This window comes from Lytechinus variegatus, chromosome 11 (genome assembly GCF_018143015.1).
Source record: "Lytechinus variegatus isolate NC3 chromosome 11, Lvar_3.0, whole genome shotgun sequence".
NCBI classification, from domain to species: Eukaryota; Metazoa; Echinodermata; class Echinoidea; order Temnopleuroida; family Toxopneustidae; genus Lytechinus; species Lytechinus variegatus.
The window spans coordinates 12,472,318-12,483,500 of NC_054750.1; the positions used below are offsets into that span (position 1 = coordinate 12,472,318).

General features: G+C 37.2%; 1 protein-coding gene across 1 annotated transcript; it reads left to right on the top strand.

Moving 5' to 3' along the window:
* The first annotated feature begins 310 nt into the window (after positions 1-310).
* On the top strand, positions 311-10,185 carry LOC121424453 (extracellular tyrosine-protein kinase PKDCC-like). The gene is made up of 5 exons (XM_041620146.1): positions 311-638; positions 5,013-5,775; positions 6,683-6,817; positions 7,502-7,697; positions 8,965-10,185. The coding sequence occupies exons 2-5, from the start codon at positions 5,296-5,298 to the stop codon at positions 9,180-9,182; spliced, it is 1,029 nt and encodes a 342-aa protein (XP_041476080.1). The 5' UTR covers positions 311-638; positions 5,013-5,295; the 3' UTR covers positions 9,183-10,185.
* The last annotated feature ends 998 nt before the right edge of the window (positions 10,186-11,183 follow it).

An 11,183-nucleotide genomic window follows, 5' to 3' on the forward strand; every position in this document is an offset into this window, starting at 1 on the left:
TAGTGAGTATCTTTTCATAAATCATACCTACCTGTCTCCGCCTGAAATTCGACGACACCCCCCCAAAAAAAACACCTCTAAATAGAATCGGAATTCCGTCCATCACCAAGGGGGGGGGGGCATGCTCCTTTCACAAGATAGAGTAGGCCTAAAACAAAAATGTACAATGTTTGGACTGATGTCCCTGCGCCCCTTCCCCTTGTCTGCGCCAAATCAGTATTTCGTATTCGGGCAATCCGAAGCATATCAGCAGCTAGCAAGTTCATGCGAGGCCAAGTATGACAAGAGCTTCATCGTATATCCCCGTGGCGTGGCGGTCGAGTAAACATTGCTGGGTTGTAAATTAACAGCATGCACATGCATCTTGGTCAAAGTCCTCGGTCTGCAATACCACTCCGGTGCATGTAGTTAAGGGTAACTCGGCATCCAGACTCATTCTCTTTTCTTTCTACATGTACTCACTCACTACACATTACACCATTAGCAACATTGACTTGTGACTTTTCCAAGACATTCTCCGTATATTGATGTCTGGAAATTAACAGAGTTTAAAATATATGTGCTGCAGTTTATGACCAGCGGGATGCAGTTGGGTGATACGTAAGCCTAATACAGGTCTACTGCACTTCAATTCTCTGGTAAGTAAGATAATACCTTATATTTCAGAGTTTTCGAGTCTACGGTATCAAAGAAGTGTTAAACGTCCTTCGACTTAAGACATTTCATAACATTCATAAGGCCCTCTGACTATGATTATGGACCGTATATATATTTGCCTACATCTGAATGGCGATGTATACCCCGTGTATACCACTTTGCCATGATGATTACAGATGTCGTTGAATAATATTTGTATTGAGGATAATACGTGTATGTCCTATAGGAAAATCCCGCGAAAATCCTGTAGCCGAAGTTCTTAATTATTCATCATCATCATGTATTTGCCATTTACCTTTATTGATTTGATTACTGAATGCAAATTTAATGTTTATGACTGAAAAAAATTCTAGCGGGTTTTATCAGGGCTGTCAACACTTCTTATAAATAGACCGTGAGACGATAATTTTTGGTTCATTTTCTCGATCACTTTAAATTTTGTTTCATTCGAATGCATTTATGTTGATCCTATTTTGTATTGGCCTATCATAATGTGAGTCTCGCATTCAACTGGTTATCCAGTGTTGGCATCGCTGTTTCATACACTTATGCCACGATCCATAATATTTGTCATACGCCTCACTTGACGACTCCATTTAACAGTATGACTACCAAGGAAGATTCAGTCTGTGGACATGTCTCCCATTCACGACACTGAACGTACTATTTAACCTTGCATTCCGACTTTTGGAGACACGGCTTTATAAATGGGGTAAATGTTATCTTAACCATTGTCACGCTCTCAGGGTTTTGATTTCGAGTGTGTGAACCCACTATTTCTAGGGAAGAGGGAGTTCGTCCTGTATTCATTTAAAATGCTAGAGCGTGAGCGCATTTCTTTAAGCAGCTGTCAAGTGTATGCACTGTTTCAATCAAGTCCAAAAAAGCTTTGACCCTCCCGAACTAAACAGCTATGCAAGGATTAACGTAAGAAATATCATGAAGATCTAAAATCATATTTGCTTTTTGTTGCCGAAACGTAAAGATTTTGATATAAAGTTCAAAGATTTAAATCTTTTTAAAGTCCTTTTTATTTTGAAGATAAACTCTTCAAGTCACAGATCTGCACAGTTCGATTAATCATTATACAGCTGAACTTTAGGGATTCATTTTTCAAATCTGAATCAATTGAAATCTAAAGATAAAGTCTTGAAGATTCAAATTGAATTAGAATTCATCTAGTCATTAACCACAGCTGTTCTTTATGGATTCATTTTCAAGTCTAAAATAAAGATATACCCCAGATATACCATGACCGATTATAAGAGAGTGAGTCTAATACAAAGAAACAGCAGCATTAAACCAAGTTCATGTTTTGAGGGTAAGGGAGAAACTATATTTTTTATTTGGTTTCATATAGCTAGGGAAGCCGATATAGTAAGAAGGACCTGTCATTAGGAAGTAATAATCTCTCAATTCTGCGCTTTTCATATTTTTGACCTTTCCTTGACCGTAAATAGGTCACTTCTACCGAATTTTCGCCAAAAAGGACCGAGAAATAACCACAGGAGTCCTCACATTTTCTCACTGATGAGAGAATACCGTGATAATTTCAAAGTGGTCGAAGATCTTCAAAAGAATCAATTCGTCAAAATGAAGTTGTCGATCGCCGAGCAAAATACAGTAAATTGAAAAAAAAAGACATATTTTGGTCAGCTATCATTTTAGTTATTTCTATTTTCTTGTCGCCATAAAATGCAAAAAAAAGGAAATCACCATTTATTCGAAGCTAATCCGTAATACTTTTTTAGTAACCTTCTTGTTTGCTTAATGTGAACAAGATCAACCCTCATATGAGTAACATTCAAAATCAGACATTATATTTGTCGGAAATGATCTCCATATCTCAGACCTAAACATAACTGGGCCACGGAGACTTATTTTTAGAGCTCTTGCGCCATTTTCAATTAAACCGATTGTAAAACTTTTTCGACAGTGTACCCAAACGATTAAGACTTCTCACGAGAGGCATCTACACAAACAAATTAAAGTGCAAAAATGACAAAACGAAGGTCGTATTCATAGTTAAGGAAGTGGGAAGACTAACAAAATATCAATATTCAAACGATTATAGCCCAACTTCGTATGGAGCCCACACAGCTCAGGTTTCTGCTTAAAAATATTCCCTTACCGATGACAATATGTATAGTTTAGTGTATATTTAGATAGTTATTCTACGTTTTAAAAACAATTTGTCCTACTAAAGAGATTTCAATGCAACTAATTAATGTATCGTAACTGATATATCATAATTATCACTCTGCCTTTACTTATCAATGGAATTGGTATATTTCTCAAATTTTTAATATCATTTATAAATAATTTCGCAATCTGTTATTCTTTATAGTTGTACCATTCGTGTACTCTAGGTTTAACGTAAACACATGTCGAAATTGGTTTTCTTGAATTCCGTGGGCAGTCCATCGCAAAGGGAAATAGCGGTGCCATAACCAAAATCTTGATTGAGCAATGAATTATGATTGCCAATATAGAACATTTCCTTATAAAGGGCCTTTTCGAGCACAGTAGGCGACTCGAGTATATAATTTATTATATCCTATTTTGGATATGACCTCTGCATGCGTACTCCGTGCATAGGTCATTTAGCGGTCATGTTTACTGTAAGAAAGAATAGTTTTGACTGATGATAATTATTCTGATCGAACCACGCACCATGACTGTATAGGGATTCCTAACATATTTGAAATGTGTACTTCACCGTGGGAATATACATTCATATATATAAATAAATGTATATATATATATATATATATATATATATATATATATATATATATATATATATATATATATATATATATATATATTGCTCTTATAACCGAAAAAGGAGAAGACATGGTGTTAAACATCATGCACTGTAAAAACTGTGGTGTTAAAACTGACACCAAATGGTTTTTATAGAGGACCACAACCTGAGGTGTTAAGATGACACCCAAAAGATTGAATATAACACCAAAGTGTGTAAATGTAACAACCAAATTTGTTGTAAGAACACCTATAGGTGTAAAACTAACACCACCAATCTAACACCGTTGTAAAATAACTGGTGTGGTCCTCTATGTACACCGGTTAACACCACAGTTTTTGCTGTGTGCCATGGTTAAACCCCACTACATTGGTTCAATTTGAGGTTTATATTAGGAAAGATAATTGCACCTACAAAAAATGATTGTAGAAAAATATTTTGTTTGATATAAAGTGGATGATAAGGAAATACATTAATTGTATTTTGTTAAGTAACATTTCAAAATACATTTAATGCATCTTCATAATTTCACCCATTTTATATCAAACAAAACATTCTACAATCATTTAATTCTTTGTACGTGCTATCGGGTAGACGAAATGTCATTGATGTGGCTGTTCTTTCGATCTCGGCAGGTCATCAGAATGATCGTATATATATATATAGAAAGAACGAATTATAAATGAAGATAAACACACACACACATACACTCACACCAACAACAACAAAACACGTGTGAGAATAAGATCATTCAGACGTTAGTTCTCTAACATATAAAAATCCATAAGATTTGATCCCGGAAGCAGCTCGCACAGCGCAGCGGAGCTCTGGTTTTCATAACCATAACATTGCAAGCAGTTTCGATATGGTTATTATACTACCATCATTCTATCAACTGGCGTAGACAGATTATCATGCTACAGTTATACTAACGAAACTGACTCCAAACCGATCGGTGAAATGTCATTGGCTTAATATATTTGGTCGCTCTGGAATCGGTCTCGCCGCATTTACTGTATATCAGCTGTCGGAATGGGACATATTTCCCAGATTTTTTTAAGATAACTACGGATATGCGCATATAATTATTCAAGTAGCATTTACAAACATTTTGGGTAAATATATTTCCAAATTCCCTGGCCCCGATCTACATGATAATAACAGTTGACTCAGGCACGACGTATCAATCATAAAAGTTTCTCATTTTTAATCAAATCTATGGGAAATCCTGCTATTAGGAGATGCACATCATTAACTCTGACCGAATAAAGATCACAAAGAAGTTCAACTCGTAATACAAGTACAATTGTCATGAGTGATGGGTTTGATATGATATTCGAGGCATTTACGGAGCTCGCGTCATTGCCTGTGGTTACAGTAAATAAAAGAGGGTTCACGTCATTGATTCTGAAGAATTGAGACGAAACATCTTATTGCAGATAGAACCCAAGCCATATCATTCCCCAGTATATGCTGGATATGATAGTGTGAGAAACTTAATAACGAAAACTCTAGTTCAAAGTTGTATGATCCATTCTTATCTGATCAAATTTTTCGTTTTTTTTCTTTCCATTTTTCTTTTAAAAAGCCAACAATCATTTCAGGTAAACTCCTATTGAATTGAACATCCGACTCGTCCATCCGCCTTCTACAGTATCGCTCGGCTTCCGGTTATTTCCATGAGGAATGCCTGGGTGATGAAAATGGGCTATCCTATTCGATGGTTGGAAAGAATATGACGCATCTGCTAAACTGTCAAATCGGTTTTAATGATTGGTTCCGCGGTGACTGACCTGTGTGGATGTAATTATTGCAATTGGATCGTCAGCGAAAATCCAGGGTAAACTTAGGAATGTCAGAGTCAGAAGCGTATGTGGTATTCGATTATGGCACTAAACTTTAAGAGAATCTTTTACATGGCCAAGTTGCGGACCAAGCCCAGATGCCAGTGGCTGATTGCTGTCTGCACCATGGTCCACATCATGATTTACAACCACTGTAGCGCCCTCATCGGTGATCATCAAGACCTCCTTGAGAAGCACCATTCCCTCGGCTTCAATCCTGATCTCATACAGGTCAATGCCACCTCCAAGCTCCTTAGCTGTGAGGACATCTCAACGATTCAGCAAGGGGATACCATTGGGCGTGGCACCACGAAGGAGGTGTTTGAAGGAACCTACAAGGGTAGGAAGGTGGCAATTAAGATGGTCACACCCAAAGTTAGAGATGTCATGGCGTGTCTCAAGAGAAGGGCCTATCGGAGCAAGTCGGAGTGCTACGAATATGCAAATTTTAAGCTGATGAAGGAAATAGCCTATGGCTTGCAGATCAATAGTGACAGATTAATCAAGGTATATATTTGTCCTCTTTTTAACACAATGTGAGTGGATTTCCTCCGACGCTTAACCCTAAACAAATTTTCCAAATTCAAATGCATATAATTTGTTCTTCAATGCGCATGGAAATCATCGTCTCGTGCATTATAGTTGCTTTCATGATCATGACTGTGATGTACGTAGCACCAACGAACAAAACAATCAGTTGTGCGTAATTTCGCGCGTAACTAAACACGTTTGCGAAACACCCCCTGACTAATCCCTTAAAATAATTTGCAAATCTTTTTGTTACATTGCCAAGGGGCCGTTTCATAAATCTTTTCATAATTATACACCTAACTTTACGCAGGGCTCTGGTGACCTGTTCTTGTGATGAATGGTATATCCTTATGCAAGTGACCTAGACCTATATAAGAACATGTTCCAATCGTGCGTACCCTACGAACAGCATTTTGAAACAGCCCCTTTCGAGTTTTGGTCAAGACTTGGCTTACGGTTTCTGACTCACACGTTCCCCAAACAAGTAGACGAAATCACTAGTTTATTTCATTTCAAATGAGTTAGTTTGTTAGCAGACCACGGTGTCTTCAAATTGTTAGTGTATGAAATAAAGCCGGGACAAAATATAAATATCAATTTGAGGATAAAGAATGATTATACACCTGTAACACTTGTAAAACTTCTATTTGAGGTTGATCACAAATTTATCCCCCCTTCTCTTTTTTTTAGTTTTGATTTGCTTATACTGATTAAGTGTTTTTGGGTGGGGATATTTTTGTTATTTCTCCAGACTTTCCTTTTTAAATTATCTGTCGTGATCTTATCAAATCCATGGTCGACGCATGTATGCTTGTTTATACCTGTAAAGTCATGGTTCAAGTAAATGACACAATCATGATTATCATATTTCTGATGTTTCTAGCTTCTAGGGTACTGTGTACGAGGTGATGCAGTAACAGGATCTGTCCGCGATCAGGGGGTCGTTGAAGTCGTGGAATTTGGAAAGAAACTCAACAAGTATAGACTCACACAATTTACCTGGCCCGAGAGATTACAGGTATGCTCTTGAATGAAAGATAAAATTGAAGTATTTCTTCAAAGTTAGAACTTGTGTATTGCTGTAAAAGTAGAAACGGTACTGCAGAAACCTTTAAAACAACAAACGTAGAGGACGCGAAATGCTGGTGCCCTCGTGGTTGCCCTCTACGTTTGATGCTAAAAAGTACACAAGAATTGCGGGTATACCACTGGTGTATACACTGTAGTAATAATGTGCGATTCTCTCTGTTAACAAGCTTGGGTTGAAAGTAGTTTGGATTTTCTATAAAAATAAGAGCAGATTATCCATTCAAAAATGGTGAAATTTAGTGTTTCATTACAGAATTTCACGACGTTTATGTTTAACTAAAACAGATACATGTTTTAACATTCTATTCAACCGTGTGCAGCCCCAACCGAGACAGAATAGTCGCACAATTACAATTTCCCCCGTTTTAAGACAACTATGTGCGGAAAAATTTGGCATTGTGACGTGTACATGCTTGAAATCCGATCTACATGGGGAATTTACGAATTCGTGCAGAGGTTCGAGCTCTAAGTCAAGGGTTTATTTCCAATATACGTTTGCAATAACTTAATCACACATAGACATACTATCTCTCTCTCAGACAAGCTTACACGCATATCATTATTATTATATCATTTATTTGATTTATCCTTCATGTTTACTCTCTTTTCAAAGGTTGCCAAAGATCTGGCTGATGCACTCGTGATATTAGAATATTCTCCTATTGGCTCGGTCGATATCGGCGACTTCAAATTGAATCAGTTCATCCTCATTGATGGAAGGTTAAAGGTCGGTGACCTTGACGATATGTCTACTCAGGAGAAACCGTGTATAAAATCACGTGACTGCAGTATACTGGGCGAAACCTCGGGTAAGATGACGGGGGTCCCCTCACAAGTTTTAAAAGATTCAAATTAAACTCGATCTGGTATTAATTTTAGATTGTGTTTTATATGGAGAATGTAGATCAGTTTGAAGTTGATTTGTGTATATATATATATATATATATATATATATATATATATATATATATATATATATATATATATATATATATATATATGTCGCCACTATTTGTAAGACAGGGTCTGGAGGGCGACAATGATGCATTTAGATGATAACCACGCGTTACTATCATCAGAAGGACACAAGTAAGAATTACACATCCAATGTACCATTAACAGTTCTCTATATACGCCCGGGTATTGCCGAAGGCATTTGGACTGTTTTAAACAGAGGTAACATGTTTGGGTAAGCTCGAGCGAAATGATCCGATCCTTGTTCATTAATGGTAAACCATCCTCAACTCAAAACCATGATTGGTCATTAGGCCCCTATAACTAATGACCGCCCGCCGATTATTAAGAAGTTTTCGCAACACTACATAGACGCTTTCTTGAACGTAGAAAGTCTATTGTAAAAAGCCTTCATGACAAAGGGGACTTTGTTCATAATCGGTGAATCACAACATCAGTGTCGTCTACGACTCTGGCAAACGAAATATTTGCCATTTTTTGTCAGCTCTGAAACATCGGATGAAACTGCTATTCCGACTTACACACCCCTTACAAAGAATTCATTATGATTTGACTTGCATTTCCAATGTATTTGCTGGGTTGTAGACTTCATTCCGCCAAAAATCTACGCGTTAAGATAATAACCGGTCACATGCGTACATACGCGCGAATTCTATCTATTACGTGAACTTTGTGAACGATTAAGGCCCACAAGCAATTCACTATAAGAAATACACGGACCCTCGATTAAGACACTAGTGATATTCTGGCGCATGACAGTATAGTACCCGTCCACACATGGCAACTTCTTGTGATCAAAACCCTCTCATAACAAAGTCAAAATTACCGGGTGCTGGAAGTTACAAACGACACTTGGTACGACCGGTCAAGCTTTCTTTTGCTTTTAATTTAACCCCAATGAAAAGATGTATAACTAGAAAGGGTCACCAGTCTCGCCATAAACTTCATTAAACACCCGAATGGTGAGGAACGTTAATTTTGTCTACTTTATTACGATTGCAGTTAAAAACAGTTATTGGCAAGTGTGCAGTACTTTCCTTTTTTTGTATCTTTTTCTTACATTTCTTCCCCCGAATTTCTACCGTTTTGTTTTTTTCTCAGGAATTGAGTGCGTGAATTCGACGTGCAACGGTATCAACGCCAAAGCGAACATTCTCTTAGCCACAATTGAGATTCTGGAACCTCTATTCGAAAATCCACCGGAACGACTTAGTGAACGAGTTGACCTGCTTCTTACAAAGTTAAAGAACTATCAAATAAATGCTCTTGAGCTTCAAAAGTTTTTAATCGATTTAACATATGAGTATACAATATCATGACATCGGTTTAGAGCTGTGCAGCATTTTTGACAGTTATTCCCTAAAAGAAAATCATTCCATAGAATGACTTAAGCAGAAAGGGGAGCAGAAACTGAAGTGCAGGGGGTGGAGGCCTGTTGCAGAAAGGGTTACGATTAAACAACTAAAACAAATAAACACAACTTGAAGTGTGTTATGGGGTGTCCAAATTTCGCGGACATTTAAAAAATAATCATCAGGCTACAATTCGTTCACAAAATATTTACATTTAAAAATAAAACAATTACATTGATAGCTACCAATTCTACGGCAAGATCGTAATCTGGTTGACGAAAATGTGAAGGAGGTCAGGGGGTTTCGCCGGAATCGCGATCTCAAAATTCTAATCCGGTCGACGAATGCGCGCTGTGCTGGAAATCCTGTCTGAAAGGCGTGGTCTGACTTCGCGGACCAAAGTTGTGTGGAGATTATAACAAAATCTCAAGCTCATAAGGTGAGATTTTTTTTATATCAAATTGACGGGAAAATGCTTTAAAATTGGTCAGTACCATGTATTACATTTTTTAATGACATCTTCTTGCAAACTGATGCTGCATGGAAAAACCAATCATAATCTAACTAAAGCATGTCCAATTAAACGAGTTTCAAGACTCGCATCATATTCGTCAAATCGACACCATACCAGTATGGTCTATTCGAGTAATGTTCATGACATGTGGTGTTCCTCAGGGAAGCATTTTTTATTGTACAAAATGCCATGATAATTCATGATGCTTATTTATTTCCAATATTATGCTTGGTTATCATATCAATTATGTGACATTCATGTCATTTGAAGTAATTTGAAACACTTCACACGAGGCATTTGTGCACAGCGCCACTATGTTTATGTCTACATGATTTTGTAATATCGTTCTCTGCGACGAATTGTTGTTATACCTTCCCTTTGGCCATGTTGGCCGGTGTTGTTTCTGTGAGGTATTGGCCTATTGGAGATGGCTTAATAAAACTCTGTTAACTGGTAACTCTTGGTATCACAGGCCTAATTCATTTCCCATCGACACGTGTGTTAAAGTGGCACTTTGAAAAAATCATTGAAATAAGGAGGAAATTCGAGGGTTGAATGTTTACTACCAGTGGGCAGGATATGTCTGACATTCCATATCTGACCAAAAAAGGGTACCTCGGCCGGCTCATTTTAAAAATAAATCGGCATTTATGAAGACTACACCTGACAGGATCAAATTCATCGCTTGAGTTTCTAATTTGGAAAAAGGAAGTTCAGTAGGTACCCTCCCTAGAATCAGTGTTAGATTGTCAATCATATTCATTCATTTTTGTCAATCAGCAATATTAAATTTGAAAATTGAGCTATGGGTTGGCTCGAATGAATATCTTTTGCCTGCCAGTTGTAATTAGGCCCGTAGAACCTCTTGTGTGTGTGTTCCTTAAAGGGGAATGAAACCTTTGGAATGAGTAGGCTTGTGTCGAAACAGAAAAATCAAAGAATAAGAACAAAGAAAGTTTGAGAAAAATCAGACAAATAATTAGAAAGTTATGAGCATTTGAATATTGCAATCATTACTGCTATGGAGATCTTCCCATATGGCAATACAACAAGGATGTGGGATGTCACATGTGAACAACTTCCCCTTTGATGGACTATGAAATACCCTCAAAATGTCTCTTTTTGCTTTTTCTTGTGGTGATACAAACTCTTTATCCATGATGTATTCTTTGAAAATCTGTACTACATGCCCTCCTCTAGAAAGAACATATACTGATAGATGTGATGAAAGAGGCAATTTCAGTGAAATATATACTAAAGTAACGGGGAGAGTTGTTCACAAGTGACATCACACATCTCTGTCGCATTGCCAATTTTAGGATCTCCATATCATTAGCGATCGCAATATTCAAATGCTCATACCTTTCTCATTATTTGTCCGATTTTTCTCAAACTTTTGTTGATCTGTTTCTTTATTTTTCTGTTTTCACACAAGCTATCTTGTTCCAAAGGCT

What these genes read in the sequence shown, in the direction of transcription:
- LOC121424453 (XM_041620146.1), top strand. Translation starts at nt 5,296, where the DNA reads ATGTGGTATTCGATTATGGCACTAAACTTTAAGAGAATCTTTTACATG. An exon ending in CCTGGCCCGAGAGATTACAG is followed by an intron (nt 6,818 to 7,501) that starts GTATGCTCTTGA and finishes CTCTTTTCAAAG; the next exon opens with GTTGCCAAAGATCTGGCTGA. An exon ending in TATACTGGGCGAAACCTCGG is followed by an intron (nt 7,698 to 8,964) that starts GTAAGATGACGG and finishes TTTTTTTCTCAG; the next exon opens with GAATTGAGTGCGTGAATTCG.